General features: G+C 39.5%; 3 protein-coding genes across 3 annotated transcripts in view; 1 reads left to right on the top strand and 2 right to left on the bottom strand.

Annotated features, from left to right (window-relative positions):
* The window catches only part of LOC118214035 (SEC14 domain and spectrin repeat-containing protein 1-like), a 30,438-nt gene extending 29,303 nt beyond the window's left edge, over positions 1–1,135 (bottom strand). The window contains exon 1 of the mRNA XM_035393434.1: positions 786–1,135. The gene's annotated coding sequence lies outside the window, so the exon portion shown is untranslated. The remainder of the gene's footprint in view (positions 1–785) is intronic.
* A 12,854-nt stretch (positions 1,136–13,989) lies between these two features.
* LOC118214295 (zinc finger and SCAN domain-containing protein 29-like) lies at positions 13,990–16,978 on the top strand. Its single transcript, XM_035394167.1, has 4 exons — positions 13,990–14,476; positions 14,779–14,898; positions 15,484–15,837; positions 16,437–16,978. Exons 1-4 carry the CDS (start codon positions 14,107–14,109, stop codon positions 16,700–16,702), a joined length of 1,110 nt encoding a protein of 369 aa, XP_035250058.1. The 5' UTR covers positions 13,990–14,106; the 3' UTR covers positions 16,703–16,978.
* LOC118214294 (protein ANTAGONIST OF LIKE HETEROCHROMATIN PROTEIN 1-like) lies at positions 16,048–19,575 on the bottom strand. Its single transcript, XM_035394166.1, has 2 exons — positions 18,423–19,575; positions 16,048–18,274 (listed from the first exon to the last, which is right to left on the bottom strand). The coding sequence occupies exons 1-2, from the start codon at positions 18,618–18,620 to the stop codon at positions 17,183–17,185; spliced, it is 1,290 nt and encodes a 429-aa protein (XP_035250057.1). The 5' UTR covers positions 18,621–19,575; the 3' UTR covers positions 16,048–17,182.
* Between the last annotated feature and the right edge of the window lie 725 nt (positions 19,576–20,300).

Genomic DNA, 20,300 nt, shown 5'->3' with positions numbered 1-20,300 from the left:
TCAACAGATACTGTCTGTCATTCGTAAGCAGATCACCTAGATTAAAGGCCTGCAGGTAATTGGTCAATCGGTCTCAAAAACCAGTTTATTCTCCTCCCCATTAACCAGAGGACTACGTATTTATACTGCGGTTATTTTGACCACATCTATCATGCCTTGTGTGTGTTTCTCCTATTGAGTAAAATGGTGTTATACGGTACGTACAATTGCCTATCGATAACGTCACGGCTGGATCTAAATGAGCACACATTCTTCAGAAGGGAGCCGTTTCAAATGATTCATTATTAGCCTATACATCTGCCTTTGTCAAATATCTGATAATTAAACAAACTGTCGTTAATGTCTTTCAATAAACATTTCTGTAGCACACACGATACATTTGTATCAAAAGACCTGTGCCTATAGTCGGATTGACGGAAGGGCGCAGTAGCCGCGGAACAAAAGCCGCTGTGTGCCGCTAAAGACCCTCCTCCTCCGCCAACTCATTAACAGAATCGTTCAAATTTCAACAGTAAAATGCCCCCAGACCGTTCCAGTGCGCCCGTGTAAAGGGCATAATTGTGCGAAGCTAAGCCGCTACAGCATGGAAGCAGCACTTCCCCCTGGAACACGAGGTTTAACCACTCCACTCCGAACAGCCATACAACAGAAACCAATTTCACTGGTGCAGCATGCAGACACACTGACCTACATTCTGCCAACTGCGCTTACCATTTTCATTTTCATCGGCAATGTGACGAATAGGTTAACACGGAGGCCAGGTAGCTGTTCGGTTATGCACATACCTCGGACGGCGTGTTCGTTTCTTCTTTATAGAATCTTCCTTTACGTGCCGTGTTAGTTTGGACTGGCTTTTTGTGCGGATACGATCCCGTTTCCTCTCCGCTCTATTCCGCAGAGAATATCTCTCCAGTTGTCAGGCGTTACTTATATTCGCTCGTTTCAAATGCTAATGTTATCATTTTTGCAGACAGGGACAGTGCTGTTTTCACCTCAGCCTGGTCGTAGATACTGCTACTGCAGATGTTTTGTTTTTTTCTAGGGGGTTGGACCCGTCCGATGAAGCCACTCCCAAATGGACAATACAGGCGTGGAAGCGGCGAGGTTGGGGTAGGAGGAGGATATGTGAACCGCTGGGTCCTCTTCTTGCAGTCCTTTGTTTTTGTAACAGAAACAGACTACCAAAACTTTGGAGAGGAGCTGCATACTAAATGATATTTCAGTTCCCATAAAATCAGACCAGTTACTATTAGTCATGAAAATAGACTGAAATAAAAGTATTTCAAAAAACATATTGCTGATAATTGATTTTAACGATACGTTATCTGTTGTATTTAATAACTTACAGCGCATTCAAGGGGAAAAAAGTAAGGCCGTTCCAAGCTATTTACAAAATGCAACTGGTTTGTCAGAATGCATTCCAGTGCATGAGCAAGTTATTGCAGTCTTCTTGGAACTATTTCAGAAATCTCTGGATAGTTGTTCTACAATAACTGCAAGTTCCAAAGTCCTGTAAAATAATTATCAAACGTGTTTTGCTTTGGTTGTATAACACTAAACAGTGTCTTTGTGTATAAGTGTTCCAACAAACTAAAGTGACCCTGGACCAGCCTTCATTACAAAAATGTTCTGTTGCTGTCTGATCTGAATCAATGAATAACAATAACAGGAGAGCATATGTCTAACTGAAAAACTCATTTGAATGTTATTTTTGTTCTGTGGGACATCACTCCCAAAGACAGTTCATAGGAAAATTGGGAAAGATCAAGCCTGAAGCCCCAAAACACCAGAAAGTTGAAGAAACTCTCCAGAGGCAAAGAAAAAACACAAATAGGAGGGAGAAAAAACTCCCCTGAGATAATAGATAATAAAGATATTCCTCTGTTTGCCAGCCTGGGGTCAGTAATTAGCACTAGGCTACATGGTAATATGGAGCTTCTGGGTAGGCTAATATATGTTATGCAGGTCAGAAGGGTAAGGCAGTGCAGGCCTCTAGGATGCATGATGGTGTGGGCTTGAAACCTTAGAGTATATAATAGAGACAGTAACGCCAATGGAAACCTATGGGGAGCACATCAGAACCAGGAATTACATTTTTTTTCGCTCAACAGACATGCTCAGTTGTGTCCTTGGTCACATGCCTAAATCATGTGTACAACGAGGATTGGCAAAAATAAATAATAAATAAAAAAATTAATATCTTTATCTGTGTGGTAGGAAAAAAATATTTTAACTTAGAAAAATAATAAGTAATTTTTATTCCTAATATTATTCACAGAGTTACCATCAATATTTGAGTGGAAGTATTTAAATTCTGCTGTCAAAAATAAATGGAGCCCAATAGGGAAACTTGCTTTTTGAGTGACAATCATCAGCAGGGGGCAACATTACATCTGGTACGGGGGTTGAGAACCGAAAGGAGGCCCTGTCACGCCAAATTTCATTCCCCCTCCAAATTGCATCCCACTGTTCTCTTCCGGGGTTACGTTTTCAGTTACGTTCGCTGAATGCGTAAGTTAGCGTCAACTTTACTACCTTGCCTGTGTGGTTTCCAAGCATTCTCTGCTGTTTGTTACCGACAGTGAGCGATCACTAGCTAGCTGGCTAGCTAGGAAGATAAGCTATTATATAAGTCCAAGAGAAATCAACTGAAGTCTTTTTAAAGCAAAGTTGTATTAAGGGTGGCTTGGGATGGCGGGGGGTGAGGGAACAGGAGAGGATGTGTGGAAGTGATCATCTGAAATGTCTTTGTTTAAATCCTAGAAGTATAAAAAATACATTTATGGAACTTGAGGCTGCTATGAATAGCGGAGGCTATGACATAGTTTGTCATGGTTCTGTGTTTCTGTTTCTGTGTTTCCTTTTGGGCCACCAGATGGCAGCACTTCAGTTTGTAGTTCTGTTTCTTTTCCCTGTTTAATTGTATTATTGCTTTATATTATTCAATAGGGAATGGGAATCGTGGAGCATTCTGGGACGGCTCCACCATCTTTGGAGAATACGAGTTTAAAGGTCTGTATCTGTCAGCCGTGATCTGTCACTGTCACCAGTCATTTTAAATAATTAAATAAATATTTGTTTTAAATAAATGTATAAAGAACATGAAAAACTGAAATGTCTGTACAGGGAAAAGCTCACGAAAGAGGCAAGGGAGCGATATCAGCAAAAACTGTTATTAGTAAATAACATCGACTCGTACGAGTTGCCAAGTTCCGAGTGGTCGACAAATCTTGACAGCTTGCCGCTGATTAGTGTGACCAATGTCGGCGCCTATCTAGTATTTGGCATTAGCGCCTACACTTGTCAGCAATTAACAAATTTAAATCCTTAGAGGCGCACGTCCAATTCACCAACAGGTGGGTGCAAGACCTTCAAATCCACTGACCAAATGCTATGACTATGTCATCATCCGGACAAAGGTAACATTATGTGTATACTTATGCTAGCTAACTAGCTAAATCCCCCATTTAACGTCCATGTTGGAAATGCGTGAAATGTTATTCCATTGTCCAGTTTAGGTTTGGTTAGTTGGTCGTGTGAATGACCGTTGCAGCCAATTACACAGCAAGTTTTTCCGACCATGGTGTGAAGTTGAGTAACAGATTTTTTTTGTCAACAAAAGACTAACGTTAGATAGCTATCTACTCACCGTATTCTCCAAAGACGGCGGACTTGCTGTTGGTGACGTCACATTCCCATTCCCTATTACTGTTTCTGTTTGCATCTCGTTATCCCTTCCCTGTCTGGTATTATTGTGAATTGTTCTCACCTGTGTCTGATTAGTTTCTATGCCCATCTAAGTTCTCTGTTTCCCTGACTCGGGTGCTGGTTCCTTGTGTTTCTGCCTATGTGTTTCCGCCTGTGTGTTTCTGCCCCGCCCGAGTTCTGTTTCCGTGTTTTTTGGTCTTTTGGAATTTTTGCTGTTTACCCTTTCGAGGAAGTTTTTGTTTTTGTGAGTAGCCCTGCGTGGCTTTGTTTTGGTTGCCTGCTTTTTTGTTACCCTTTTGTGATTAAAGTCATTGTTTGGATTCACCTTTTGAAGTTTTGAGTATTTTCAGACTCTGCATTTGGGTCCTGGTCCCCGTTACCTGACATAATTGGGATTATAGAGGCATAGCTTGGGGAGGAGGGTGGGGATGAATTTAATATCGAAGGGTACAAACTCATTAGGAAGGATAGATCCAGTAAGAGAGGTGAGGATGTAGTTCTGTGTAAAAGAAAATTTCAATGTGCTGAAAATTCCAGAAATTGACCAGCTCATACCTAGTGAGGATATCTGGATGAAGCTCATAGGGCAAAATGAAAAGGGCCTTACAGTAGGAGTGTGTTACCGGCCGCCATCTTCAGACAGTAGTGTGAACTCAACACTCTTTGGAAAAATAAAACATGGTTGTCAGGATTGTGAGACTATTATGGGTGACTTCAAATACTCTGCTATTAACTGGGAAATGATGACAGGACAAGGAAAAGTGAGGAAGAATTTTTAGATGTTGGAAATGACCTTTATTTGGCACAGTATGTCTGTCAGCCTACAAGACGGAAATCAATTCTGGATCTGCTGCTATGTAATGATCCAGACAGAGTTTGTAGTATAGAGGTAATTGAGCCACTTGGGACTATTGACCATTCTGCAGTTAGATTTGATGTATTAAATTAAATTAAATTAACTAGGCCAGAATTTTAAATTTTAGGCAAGCCAATTTTAACAAGATGCAAAAATATGTAAGTAATATTGACTGGGTGAAACATCTTAACTGAAAAACTGAATGAAAAGTGGGGCAGGTTCAAAAGTTGAAGAAGTGCTCTCCCCAGTGGATAAACAAAGGTATATGGGAGAGTTTGAGAAAAAAAAAACTGTGTAAGATATCATTACAAAATATTAAGTTTGTGTTTACATTTGTGTTTACATTTGTTACTTTTGCGTGTGTTTCTTTGTTCCGGTCGTCATCTGATTGGTCGTTTCTGTATCTGGTTGCTCGCCTTTAAAAAGTTGCCGTTTACCACCTACCAGCGAAAACTAGCACTTCGAACTCATGGTTGGTGTATTTGGTGATTGCTTCATTTGACTTTGCGTATTTGACCCTATCTTTGTTTGACTCCGATTCCCGTCTAGCCCTTCTGGTTTGTTTACTGATTTGATCTTGTGTAAGACCACTGACTTGTTTCTTTCAACTCCGATTCTTTCCTTAGCCTGTCTAGTTTGCTTGCCTCGTGATTTTGTGTTTCTGACCATTCACTCTCGTATTCAATTCCGATTCTTGCCTAGCCCCTCTGCTTTGTTTGCTGATTGGATTTCGTGTTTGACTGTACGCTCGTTTTTTACCTCGACTCTTGTTTTTCCCTCTGTTCACCATATAATGCTAGTTGTGTTTCCAGCTAGACTAAAAATCCTTCCATCGGGACATAAGTTTGTTATTTTGCTTCGTAATTTTTCCTTTATTGTTTTTGAAGCTACTCTGGGTGGAGATCTAACGCTCGGTAAGGGGGTACGCTATTCGGGCTTTTAGGTTCCGATTATCAGCTGACTGTCCGAAGTTCAGCGTTCAAAGCCACCCCGTGCCCAGTACCCTTCGAAGACTAGCCAGCATTCAGTTAGATATGGATAGGCAGATAGGGACCGGAGTTACTGGTCAGTTTGCAGTTTGTTTCCCTGCCCATTTCCCTTATCATTCACCCTGTTACGGTCTGACCCTAGACCAGGTTGTAACAGATATATAAAAATGACAACACTGAGAGTAATCAGGCAGAATATTGTAATATGTTTGCTAAGGTTAAAAAAGAACTACAAGAAGCCAAGAGGCTCTTTGACAGGCCTAAGATGCAAAAAGTAATTCTAAACATTTCTTTCAATAGTGCAGTAGAGAAAGGAAAGTCAAAGAGGATATCAGGTGCCTCAGGAATGAGGGAGTGTTGCTTTCTAAGAATAAAGATATTTCTGATGCCTTAAATAGTTAAATTGTTATTTTGTTGAGAGTTTTACTGGAGAAGAGGTTACTAACAGACTGGAAGGCGTATTCACTACTCAGAATGTCTTATCAGATATTGAAATAGAGGATAAAGAAGTACTGGATGAATTACTTAAAGTAAAGACATATAAGGCAGCAGGCCCTGATGGCATATACAGAAGAGTACTCAAAGAGTTAGCTGGGATAATTTTTAAACCACAGACAGGTATTTTTAGACAGTCTTTAGAAACTAGAGAAATACCTGAGGGCTGGAAGCAAGGTAATATAATACCAATATATAAGAAAGGGGACCCTACTGATCCAGCAAAGTACAGGTCTGTCAGTTTAACTCACATCACATGTAAAATACTGGAATCTACCATTAGAGTTGGAAGTATTTCTTGAAAATAGCAACATTGAAAGGGATAGCCAGTATGGTTTTCATAAGGGAAAGTCATGCCTGACAAACCTTCAATTCTTTGAAGAAGCTACCAAGTGTTTTGATTATAACAAGGCACATGATATTATCTACTTAAATTTACAAGGCATTTGATAAGGTACCACATGAGAGACATGTGTGTAAAATGAAGACAAGAAATTAGAGGATGTATTTCACAGAGGATTCAGAACTGGCTGCTGGGTACGTCGCTCTGGATAAGAGCGTCTGCCAAATGCCTGTAATGTAATGTAATGTAATGGGTAGAACACAAAGAGTAGTAATAGGAGGGATATTATCTGAGCACGGAACTGTTGGAAGTGGAGTCCCACAAGGATCGGTGCTGGGACCACTGCCCTTCCTCATTTATATCAATGACCTTGACAGGGACATAGAAAGTACATTAGTCAAATTTGCAGATGATACAAAACTGGGAGGCCCAGTTAATGGTTTGAAATCTACTAAAGTAATCCAAGAAGATTTAAATAAAATCCAGAAGTGGGCGGCTGGTAAATGAAATTTAATATTGCAGAATGCAAAGTGCTACATGTGGGAAATAAAAACATTAGGCATGATTACTTTATAGGAGGAACAAAATTGGAATGTGCTCAGTTTGAAAAAGACTTGGGAGTGACAGTTGGTCAAAGCCTTTCAAGTTCTAGGCACTGTGCTGTAGCAGTAAAAAAAAGTCCAACGGGATGGGATATGTAGCCATAAATACTGAGTATAAATCCAAGGAAGTTATACTTATCTTATACAATACATTTGTTAGACCACACTTAGAGTATTGTGTGCAGTTCTGGGGACCATACTACAAGAAAGATATAGAGGCTCTGGAAAAAGTTCAAAGAAGAGCAACCAAACTGATTCCTGGTATAAAAGATAAAAGCTATGAGGAAAGATTTAAGATGCTTAATCTCTTCAAGTTTAGTAAAAGGAGACATGGGTGATCTGACTGAGGCTTTTACATTCATGAAGGGGATCAACAGCGTGAACTACAAGAGATTCTTCAGGTTGAGTTCTGTGTGTAGAACAAGGGGACATAAATGGAAATTTAGCATTAGATAAATTCCATACAGACATTAGGAAGAATTATTTAATGCAGAGTAGTCAGTCTGTGCGTTTACATGCACAGCTGAAATCGATCTATATTAATAACTCGATTTGGCCAAATATGAGATTTAATTGGATTACTGTCGTTGTCCCAATATACATGACTTGGAAAGAATCGATTTATTGACCGAGGTGTGTCTGACGAAGGCTTCTTATAAATCCTGCTTCCTCCAATTTTGTTGCAATTTTTTTGAATAGTTCGCCATTCCGCATTTTCCTTCCATCCATGTATTTTAGGATATTTAACTCCTTTAGTTGTGATAGCATGAAGTTGGTCTCCTCGTCCGTCCAGAAATGTGTTTTTTTTCACCATGATACTAGGGAGGGCAAAACGGAGCTTTAGAATGTCGCCAGCAGTGTATGCACGTGAGCTCGACAATGCATTTCTCACAGAAAAGGTCGTTTGTCACCTTTTTTTAGTGCATTACAGTGGTGATAGAAGTGACAATACTGCTTGCAAACTGGGTTGGTCTCTCTGAAAATTCTCTAAACTGGTTTCGAACCTACATAACTGGTAGAACTTTTTTCGTTAGCCTGGGCGACTACGTATCTACAAAACATGAGTTACCCTTTGGTGTAGCTCAGGGAAGTTGTTTTGGTCCCCTGCTATTCTCACTGTATATGCTTCCATTAGATCACATCATCAACCAGTACAATATAAACTTTCATAGTTATGCAGATGATACCCAACTATACATCTCTGTTGAGCCAATGGAGCCCGACCCAGGTGGCCTCGCTAACTAGAATAGAATAGAATAGAATTTCTTTATTGTCATTGTACTGGTGCATACAACGAAATTCAGGAGCACTGCCTGAGCAGAGCTCAAATACAAGATAAAACAAGGTAATAAAAATATGAAAGATAAAAAAAGGAATAATAAAAAACTACATACAGCTCACACGCGTGCACTCACGTGTACACACTCTGACAACATGCACACAAATTCACACACGCATATCCATTATGCCTACATATGCACTGAATAGCACAGAGTACCTGAATATGCACAGAATAAATATCAGTGTTGCTCAGATAAATATGAATAAATATCAGTATATTTATTCATAGTAATAACTGCCTGTTTGGTGGCTATAAACAAATGGATGAGCGACAACTTCCTAAAACTAAGTGAGGAGAAAACAGAGATACTGTTGCTAGGACCAAAATCTAAGAGAGAAACCCTTTTTCGTAAGCTCAGGGACCTCGCTCCCCAAACCAAAACAGAAGTTAAAAGTCTGGGTGTCATCTTAGATTCCGACGTAAATTTTAAAGCCCATATTAGCAAGGTGACAAAAACAACCTTCTTCCACCTGAGAAATGTTGCTAAAGTACAGCCGTTTTTAACACAAAAGGATGCAGAGAAATTAGTGCACACTTTTATTACTAATTGCTTATTAATGCCCTCTTCGCCGGACTGCCAGAAAAATCAATAGAGAAACTTCAGCTCATTCAGAATTCGGCTGCCAGACTTCTAACAAAACCAAAAAGAGAGAGTACCTTGCACTGGCTCCCAGTTTCATTTAGAATTGACTTCAAGGTACTTTTACTCACCTTCAAAGCTCTAAATGGCACAGCACCCACATACATCGCTAACTTTCTAACTTCGTATCAACCAACAAGAGCCCTCCGGTCCTCAGGTGCTGACCTTTTAACCATTCCCAAAGTAGGCTACTACACAAAATGAGTGGGGAAGCCGCTTTTAGCTATTACTCCCCAAAACTGTGGAACACCCTACCTAGACACATCAGAGATGCAAGCTCTGTGAACAATTTAAAAAAACTGCTCAAAACCTACCTGTTCAAGCAGGCTTTCAATTAAGTATTTGTTCCACGGTTTTCTGGGCCATCTTTGCCTTTGCTCTTAACTATTGAACTTTTATTACTTTTTAATGTATTTTATGTATTTGTAATGTATTTTCTTTCCATGTACCTTAAAGGCTTTTATTTATGCACTTTTTCATGTAATTTATTTATTTATTTATTTATTTATTATCTATGCACTTTTACCATCTTAATTGATCTTTTATTTCAAATTTTTAATGTATTTTCTTTTCATGTACCTTAAATGCCTCTATCTATGCATTTATTACTATCTTAATTTATCTATATTTTTATGTTATTCAATGTGAAGCATTTGGGCTGCATTTCATGTATGAAAAGTGCAATACAAATAAAGTTTGTTGTTGTTATTATTATTATTATTATTATTATTATTATTAAGTGGTACTGTGCTGTTAGCCTTTATTGATCGCTGTACAAGGTCAGTGTGAAGTAGCTAGCACAATCGGACAGCACTAACCCATGAAAATGTACTTTGAATGGTACTTGCTCAATCAAACGGTAAATGTGAAAAACATTCGATTATAGTCAGCGGCACCAAAATTTTCTGTCACACCCTCAATAAACGGCAAAAGTCCCAGTAGAAGATGGAATTAAATACAATATTATATTGTTTCTAAGAATGTGGTCTGGCCTCCCCATCGCAAGGATCAAAACAAATGTGATTGGGGCTATTTAAAATCTACTGATACCCTAATCTAGGAAGACAATCAATGGGTCTCACCTCCTGCAGAGGTTGTAAATGACAAGGACTCCTACACCTTAACTCGGAATCACCCAATCAGGGCAAACATCCTCAAGCCATGCTGGGTAAGGTATTTAAGATGGCCACAGGAAAACGTGTTGTGTTGGTGTTGGTTTCGGAGCCTTGGAGAAGAAGAGTTTTTCTCTTTTCATTTTTGTGGTGGTTCCTTGGTTGTGTGTTTTTAGCTGGTTTCCTTTCATCCTGTGGCACTTAAACTGGAAGTGGGTAATACTTTGGCAAGGTCTGGCTTATCCATCTCTCTCTCTCTTTCCTGATATTTCCAAGTTAATTGTTCAATGTAATGTCTTCTGTTTTGTCATTTAGAAGTTGTGTGTCTGTATTCAAAAAAGGATGTATGATTTGAATTCATTGATCTAACTGACTGTTTCATATTGAATTCAATTACTTAATCTTAAATCCTGATATAGTTTGTTTTGACATGTCAGTTTATTCCACCAGTTTTACTGTGGACTCACCTTTCAATTAATTCAGCAATTTAATTGATAATTCTCATTTTCAACATTAATTATTAAATGAAATCACATAAAATATATTTTATATGTAGGTCAAGTGAGGGGTTCTAGCACACAATATCGCTTGTGTTCAGTATTCAGAGTGCTGAACATTTTAACATGGGCATATATATATATATATATATATAGAGAGAGAGAGAGAGAGAGAGAGAGAGAGAGAGAGAGAGTCATATATATTAATTTGCTGCCACATACTGATGACTTTTTCTGTCTTTAAGCTTTGGCAATACCAATTGACGTCAGCAGATGGTAGTAGCCACCAATCAATGTGAGATTCGCATGCAGAGGATGTCTTTCTTAACTCGCTTGTCCACTGCATGGTACCGACTCAACTCGATTCGACTCTACTCAACTTTTTTGGTTTTCCATTGGGCAAAAGTTTTTTTTTCCTTTTTCTTTTATTAAAGATGATTCATTTACAAACATCAAGGCATATAGATCATAACGACAATAAACCTCTCTTAACATACAAGACACACTAGGTAAGAAAGATAAATTATATAAAATAATATTATAATAACATAAATAATAGAGAATAGAAAATAAATTAAATAAAAAATAAATTAATAAAATAAAGAAAAAATGTTTTTAATAACAAGTCTGTACTCTTCCATAGTTGTTCTAGGGGTCATCATGTATTTTCAGTTCTTCATAAGATCTGAGGAGAGACTGCATGTTTTCCTTTCATTAGTTTTAAAGCACTGAGATGATTGTCCCTTTTAAAGACAAAAAAGAGGTTTAATTTTCCTCCATTTGGATAAGTGGATGAAACATTTCACCAGGAGTATCAGGTCACTCTTAATGTCCTTCATGTCAATACCAAACACAATATTTTCTCTTGTGAGAGGAGCAAGTAGTTGGATTTTGATTGACAGCCAGTCCTGTAAATCCTCCCAGAATGTCACAGAGTACATACAGTGGAAAAACAGATGATCAGTAATTTCTGTTTCAGTATCACAAAAGCTGCAGTTATTTTGAGTAATATTAAATCTCAGTCTTAGCAGTTCATTGGATGGATAAATATTATTAAGAATTTTGAAGTGGACTTCTTTTGTCTTGGGGCTTACAGGATAAGTAATGTAGTTAGTTCTCCATTTCTGAATGTCTGAATCTGAAAACAGTTGGATGATGGAGTTTCTATTTGATTGTATTGGGTACAGTATATTGTTCAGGTGATTACGTACCAATTTTTTGAATTTTTCTCACCCAGAAAACCATGGCCATTAAATTAAAGCGCAGGTAAATATATCACACACGACTGTTTATCTATGTTTTGGACTAATAGTCTAACTGAAACAGGGATTGCTTTGATCACTCTATCAAACTGAGCACGTGTGAAAAACTATGTCGTATTTCGAACAGAGGTTTTCATAAGATAGCCAGTGTCCCTGGTCGTTAATTAGATGGGTTATTGACCAAATATTTTTTTCTATCCAATGTTGTAAGTAGAGAGATTCGCCATTACACCACATATCTGTTGTTCCAAATGGGGTTTGATGTGGGGTGAAATTATGCATGTACATGAGCTTCCAGCATAACAGTACCGGTTTGTGAAATAAGGACAGTTTGATTGGCAATTTTTCAACCTGAAAATCACATTTAAGAACAAACTCTATACCACCCATTTTTTTGAACAAACCTCTGGGGAGACAATACCAAATACACTTATTGTTCAGCAAGAAAGATTTTAGCCATTTTGATTTCAACAGGTCTTACACTACTCTTATATTGTTATGTATGGACCTGCTGTTTACAAATCCTGTTTGTATTTTGCTAATTATTTGATTCAGTCCCCTTTTTAATCTGTTAGTATAAATGTAGGTTAGTAATTTATAATCATTGTTTAAAAGTGAAATTGGGCAAAAGTTATCTAAAATCTTATTATCTTTACCTGGCTTTGGTATGAGTGTAATTATGCCTTGTTTCATGCTAACTGGTAGTGAGAAATTGGTTGTAGCTTCTCTAAAGACTTGGGAAAGAAAATTTCTAAGCAAACCTCAAAAGTGTCTGTAGAAGTTAGCTGTCAGACCATTGGGGCCAGGAGATTTATCTCATTTTAAGTGCATGACTGCTTTGTCTCGTTCATCCATAGTAAAATCCTCATCACATTCTTCCCTGAAGTCACTGTCAATTTGAGGAATAAAGTCTTTAATTTTGGCCAAGAAAAAGGTAGAATCTGCTAGAGAAAAGGATGAGCTGTACAGATTTTGATGGAATGTACTTATTTCTTTTGCAATTAATGTTGGGTCTGTGCAATCCATACCATTAATTGTAAGAGTTTTGGTAGAATTCCTCTCCTGTCGTTTTTTTTTTCTAGTCTATAAAAATACGCAGAATTTTTCTCTCCTTCTTCAATCCACTTAGATCTTGACCTGATATATGCCCCTTGAGCTTTTCTTTCATAAATCCTACCAAGTTTGGATTGTAAGGAAGAAACTTTGTTTTTGTCATTCTCTGTTAAAATTGGGTTTATGGTAATCAAATGCATCTCTTATGATATTTTCTTCTTCCAAGCCATTTATATTCTTGATATATTTGCTGAAGTAGATTGAATATTGGCAGATTTTGTATTTTAAAAGCTCCCATTTCTGAGTATATGATAATATGAAGTCGTCCTGTAAGACTTCTTGAATAAGGTATTTAATTCCATTACAATATTCATTATATTTTAGAAGATTGAATTTCCAATATCCTTTTTTCCTGGCAGACTGTATTAGAGGTGTTATTGATAAATCAATACAGCAGTGACCAGTAAGTGGTGCAGGGGATATTTCACAGTTTGATATTTGACTAAGCATTGCATCTGCCACTAACCAGTAATCTATTCTAGATTTGATTGAGACATCTGGTTTGAACCAAGAAAACTGTCTATAATCAGGATTTTTTTCTCTCCAAGGATCAAGAAGGCATAAAGTGTTGCAGAAGTTAACCAGTACAGCGTTAGGATGAGGGCCTGTACATTTGCTGGGAGATCTGTCAATCCACTCATCCAGAACCATGTCCCAATCACCACCTATTAATACATTTTCTGTAGCATATCTTTCTTTTAGTTGTAGAACTGTTTCTTTGATATCTACAAGAAGGTTTCTATTTTGCATTGTGTTGCAATAACCATAAATATTTCCCAGAACTGATGAGGAGTTGTCCATATAACACACAGAGAATCCAATGACCATCATTACTAGATTTAATTGTCACTACTTTCCCCGAATAGTTACTAAACAGAACTGCAACTCCTGCAGATCTAGATGTACCATGTGAAAAGAGAATTTTATCTCCCCCCATCGGGCAAAAGTTGTGGATCGTAGCTGAGGCGGTACCAAAAGGTGACGTGAAAACACTGCAGACCACTGATTGGTCAGAGAGAATCGTCACTGGAATCATCACTACGTCATTAGCGCGCGACAAGGGACATCCTGCACAAACCCGCAATTTTTAAATAGCCAAGCTACTATTATTTATTTATTATATTTAGTCACTGGACTACTCGATTAAATGGCAACCCGCAAAACCACGCCGTGGTCAGTTGAGGAGGTGCAGACATTCCTCGGTTTGGTTGCCGACGAAAGGATCCAGCGAGAGCTGGATGGAGCAACGCGTAACGAGAAGGTCTACCAAGAAGTCTCTGAACTGTTGGCCGCAGACGGCTACCAAAGGACATTCCAACAGTGTAGGGAAAAGTTAAAAAAACTTAAAAGTGACTACAGATCTATCAAGGACCACAACGGCCGGAGTGGTTCGTACAGAAAGAGTTGGAAGTGGTTCGACCAGATGGACGCTATATATGGCCATAGACCGGTGAGTAATGGGAGGGAGGGCGGCCTCGACCCGGCCACGGCTTTGTTGGAGCCCCTGACGGAGGATGGTAAGTTTTTTTTAACGTTAACTCTGTGCTCTGCTTGAAATGAAAGCTTTGTTTTCTTTAGTTGGCTGGCTATTGGAAAGGTCACTTCTAACAACCAAGCATATTTTACTCTTAAACGTGTAAAATCAACATGTCGCCGACGACTGCTTTATGCCAACACAAAAGCAGATAGCACAACAATAGCACTAGCTAATGTTATGTGCTGTTTACGTTCATTTTTCTATTGTTGTTGTTGCTATTTCGTGTTGTGTTGCAGTAGTTCATGTAATTAACAAGTCATTTGTATAATCGTTTTGTTCAAGATGACGTTTCGATAAGCGAGGAGGGTTCAATGACTCTCGATGACGCCCCGTTGGTACCAGCAGCAGCACCGACACGGGCAGCCTCCAGCGCCAACATGACACCGCAGCGTGTATTCACAGGTAGGCATGGCAAAACACCTGGAAGTGTACCATTTTACCAGTACGATAAGATCAATTAAAAAGCACAAATTGCAGGCAATAGCGGTACACATACAGTACCCACAACTAGTGTTGTACTTGAACTAATAATGTAAAAATACGTCTCAAAATACAAAGTGACATAGTGGTGTGATCAGTAGCAGCAAGTCAGCAAAGTAAAAGTAAAATGATACCGTCAGATATAACAGTGTACACCAGAATCTTATATAATATGATTGTGTACTTATACTTAGAGTTGTCTGTATTGATATTGATATAACATCATACATCATCATTTCTCTATGGTACATTGGTTGTTCTCAGACCAAACTCCAATGTAGTTAATATAACAGGAGAAAAAGCTTCAACTCTTCTGGCCTGTAGTCTGTGAATCTATTTTCTGCACTAAAATTAAGAACTTGTGGTAATTGAACATAATATACTTGCATAACAATGCTTTGATTGAAAAGTTAATTGTTTCAAGCTCCAAATTTAGGTATTTACTAAAAAATAATTGATAAACGTGCTTTGGTTAACCACCTTTGTTTTTTCTTCATTATTGTCCAGGCAAGAGGAAACGGCAACAGGAACAGGAGCATATGACTGTCCTGAAGGAGATGCAGGCAGCAGATGTGGAGCAACAGGAGCTGACCCGGGCACAGCGTGAGCGGCATCTCCAGATGGCCCTCGATGATGCGGTACAAGCGAGGGAGCTGGAAGCGGCCTTGAGGAGAGAGGAGAATGCTGAAGCCGCAGCCTTTAATCAGGCCTTCCTCGCTACGCTGAGCCAGCTTGTGCAGGCGTTGAGTGGCCGACGTGACCCGGTTCCTCCGTCCAAGCATGGCGCCCAGTTGGGACCAGCAGCAGCACCGACACCGGCAACCTCCAGCGCCAACATGACACCGCAGCGTGTGTTCACAGGTAGGCATGGCAAAACACCTGGAAGTGTACCATTTTACTTTTATGATAAGATCAATTAAAGAGCAATTAGACTCTAACCCAAATTACAGGCAATAGCGGTACACATACAGTAACCACAACTAGTGTTGTACTTAAAATAATAATGCAAAAATACCGTCTCAAAATACAAAGTGACATAGTGGTGTGATCAGTAGCAGCAAGTCAGCAAAGTAAGAGTAAAATGATACCGTCATATTTAACAGTGTGCACCAGAATATTATATAATACGATTATGTACTTATACTTAGAGTTGTCTGTATTGATATTGATATAACATCATACATCATCATTTCTCAGTGGTACATTGGTTGTTCTCAGACCAAACTCCAATGCAGTTAATATAACAGGAGAAAAAGCTTTAACTCTTCTAGCCTGTAGTCTGAATCTATTTTCTGCACTAAAATTAAGAACCGGTAGTAATTGGAACATAATATACTTGCATAACAATGCTTTGATTGAAAAGTGAATTGTCTCAAGCTCCAAATTTAGGTATTTACTAAAAAATAATTGATAAACGTGCTTTGGTTAACCACCACTGTTTTTTCTTCGTTATTGTCCAGGCAACGGGAAACAGGAGCATGTGACTGTCCTGAAGGAGATGCAGGCAGCAGATGTGGAGCAGCAGGAGCTGACCCGGGCACAGCGTGAGCGGCATCTCCAGATGGCCCTCGATGATGCGGTACAAGCGAGGGAGCTGGAAGCGGCCTTGAGGAGGGAGGAGAATGCTGAAGCCGCAGCCTTTAATCAGGCCTTCCTCGCTACGCTGAGCCAGCTTGTGCAGGCGTCGAGTAGCCGGCGTGACCCGGTTCCTCCGCCCCTGGACTAGACCGGGTTCCTCCGCCCCTGGACTAGACCCGGTTCCTCCGCCCCTGGACTAGACCCGGTTCCTCCACCCCTGGACTAGAGCCCTCATGCCTTATGTATATAGTTTGTACTTTGCACTCATTTGTATTTGCATTACATATAACATTTAACTCATGTACATAGTTTGCCATGTTGCTCTGATTTGTTTGCATTTGAAAATTTACATTGTTCTATTAATGTATATAGTTTGCTTTTTTATTTGCATTGTTTGTTAAATAAACTGTTTTGTTACTTGTTACACATGCATTTTCATGATGGTTTCCTATTTCAAGGGCTTTAGCATTTAATTTAACAAATAGTAAATCCTGATAACCTTTAAAAAAAACCAGTTTGACAAAAACATGGGGGTACATTTATATGTGGAAAGATAGTACAAAAGATTTATGTTCAATACAATTTACAACATGTTAAATACACATGACAGGAAAGACAAAATTAATATTTAGCTATTCAAGTAGTGCATCAGACCCTCTCGTACATCCCTGCCCTCCTCCTCTACACCCTCTGACAGTGCCACCACAGGCTCTGCTGCTGCTGCTGCTGCTGCAGGTGCATCCCACTCATTGTCATAGGCCTCTCCCTGACTCTCGCAAAGGTTATGCAGAGCACAGCAAGTCAGCACCATAGATTTCACCAGTTTGACATCACAGTCATTCCTTTTCATGAGGCAACGCCACCTTCCCTTCAGTCTACCAAAAGCATTTTCAACCACTACTCGTGCTCTGCAGATTTTCTTATTGTAGATCTGCTGTTCTGCTGTCAGCTGTCCAGTGTCAGGGAATGGTGTTAAGAGCCAGTTCTGCAAGGGATAGGCAGAGTCTCCTAGGATGTAGTAACCAACATTCACCCCACCAATGTTCCTGGTGTAAGCTGGAAAGTGGTTGCCACGGCTGGCCAAATCCCACAATGTGGACAGTCTCAGAACCTGAGCATCATCCAAGCTCCCAGGCAGTCCTGCAAACACATTCCAGAAAAGTCCCTTTCCATCTACAACACCTTGAAGGATGATGGAGTGCCACCCATTACGGTTTAAATAGTCACAGTGGTACTCCTGTGGTGCCAAGATGGGTATGTGTGATCCATCAATAGCACCAATACACTGTGGGAGCCCCCACATGTTCTCAGTGTAGGCAGCCATTTCTTCAAACTTCTCCTGGTCTGGGAAACGAATTTGTTCCGGTACCAACAACGTCTCTGCAGCAGCACTGAACTCTTGCACACACCGGCACACAGTTGTTATGCTTACTCCGAAAAGATGGCCAACGCTTCTGTACTCGGAGCCGGTCGCAAGCTTCCACAGTGCGATGGCCACTCTCTTCTTTAGAGGTACACACCCGCGGAAGTTTGTGTCCTGTCTCTCCATCACTGGACGCAGTTTGTTGCACAGGTAGATAAATGTTTCCTCGGACATTCTGAAGTTCTGCAGCCACTGAGTGTTAGTGAAGCCGGGAACAATCACATCCCACCACTCGGTAGCTCGGTTGAACGCCCAAACAGACGGTCTGCGGCGGCGACTTTGCAAATAGTGAAAGATCTGAAATACACATACACAGCATACACATTTTAATACGTAACAGTGGTAGCTAAAGTTCATTAAATTCTTTGTAATACTGGACTATTAGTTCGTATATAGTGACTGTGACCCTACACATATGCTAACGTTAGCTACCAGGTTAGCTTACCATCTTGCGTCGCCTTTGAGAAACCAGAGTCGTCTCGTCGTCTAAACTCTGATGTAAGATTTCCCAAACTCTCCTGTTTTTTTCAGCAGTCTTTTGTCTTACTGCCTTCAGCCTCTTCTGAAACAAAATGTGTCTCCTCGTTGTGACAAACAGCCACATACCGAGAATCAAGAACACCATCCCTTCAATATCCTCCATTGTTCCTGTGTGTGTCGCGTTGCAGGTGACGTCACGGCAGTTTCGGCGGCGTCGCTATGACGACCAGCCACATTGACGGGGGTATTTGCAGTTTAAAACAAAATACCTGGTACCAAAAGCAATTTGAATCTCTTTGCCAAAAGTACGACGGAGTATTAAGGGCCACATTGATGAACCCCCCACAGTCTGCGATTGCAATGTCGGTCTGCTCACTCCAGCCAGCTGACAAAAGTTGGCAACCCTGGTCATAATATTTCAAGAACAAAATACGTAATATTACGAGAATAAAGTCGTAATTTTACGAGAAATATCATAATATTGCGAGAATAAAATCGTAAAATGTAGAGAGAAATTTTTTTTTAGGAAAATATATTACCAGCAACCAACAAAACGGGCGAGAGGACAGTCTAATAATGGCAGCGTGAGCCTGCTTCTGGCTGTTCGTCTCAGGCGTCGTGCCGTATAATGCCACACACATCAGTCAACAGGTAACTTTACTTAATCATCTTATCATTAAACGTTTGATAAATGCGGGTTTGCTTGTTGAGCAAACACAAGTTCACAGCTTCATTACTCGTTATTTAACGCTACTTCCAAATACGTTAGCTAAATTATGCTAATTTGTGTAGGCTAACTTACGTCAACATTGGACAACTTAGCCCAGACGTTCCTCGTGTATTACAATTTCATCGAATGTATGATACAAAGAAATGAACTCAGGCTACGGTCAACGTTTGTTGTCATTGCTTGCCCAAAATGAGCAAGACAAATCATGGTATCGTCGTATCCTATCTGCCATGAGCATTAAGAGTTACAATAAATTATAAAACGGGTAGCTCAAATAAAGCAATCTGATTAACCATATACCACGGCTATGACGTTTAATTCCTTTGCACAATTCAGTATCACTCCGCGTCTGAGGAAGAAAAAAAAAAAAACTATTTAAATTGGAGTGTGTCTATTACTTTCATATTGCCATACTTGGTGACCGTTTATAAAAGCAATAGCTCACTTCAGGCCGTGATTAATTAATTATAAAGGGACACCTTGTGTTACCCTCCCCTTTTCAATGTCCAATTTCGCAAGTGATGCCAACGCTGAATCGCGGTTCTAGTTAGGCTACTGGCTTCATTTAGGAATGCCAACCATACCGCAAAATATGTAGTCGTCCCTTATTTTGACAGTACAATAGGTGCTACGGGACGCATTTTCATCCGTATCTTTGTAAACGATTGCGTTTATATTAACCACTGTTTTGAATACAATTCAATAGTTAGCTAGCCGGGATAACAAGCATGCCGTGAGACGATTCTGAACTAAAACCCAGAATTTTAATATTGACTAGGGACAAGTGACGGTGAACCTATCATAAAGCTAACTGGCATTCAAACCTGGTTTGGGTCTTGGAGAAGCGTTATGTCTGCGAGACCGCAGCATTTTAAAAAGGAAGACGGCTAGGGAGATTCATTTGATTGAGTTATGGTTTCATGCAGTTTTCTTAAATAATGTAGTGTAAAAAAATGACCAACATTGGTGCTAATTGTATGGTATAAAATGAGAAGGAACTATTTTTCTCGATGGAATCGTTTTCATAGAATTAACAACCAGAGGTTTTTGCTTAACAATGGTGGAAATAGAACGACCAACCAGAGTTTTTGAATAACAACGGTCCAAATAGAA

The sequence above is a fragment of the Anguilla anguilla genome, chromosome 15 (assembly GCF_013347855.1).
Source record: "Anguilla anguilla isolate fAngAng1 chromosome 15, fAngAng1.pri, whole genome shotgun sequence".
Classification (NCBI taxonomy): Eukaryota; Metazoa; Chordata; class Actinopteri; order Anguilliformes; family Anguillidae; genus Anguilla; species Anguilla anguilla.
The sequence above is the reverse complement of the archived record's forward strand: the minus strand, read 5'-3'. Positions and strand labels throughout refer to the sequence as shown.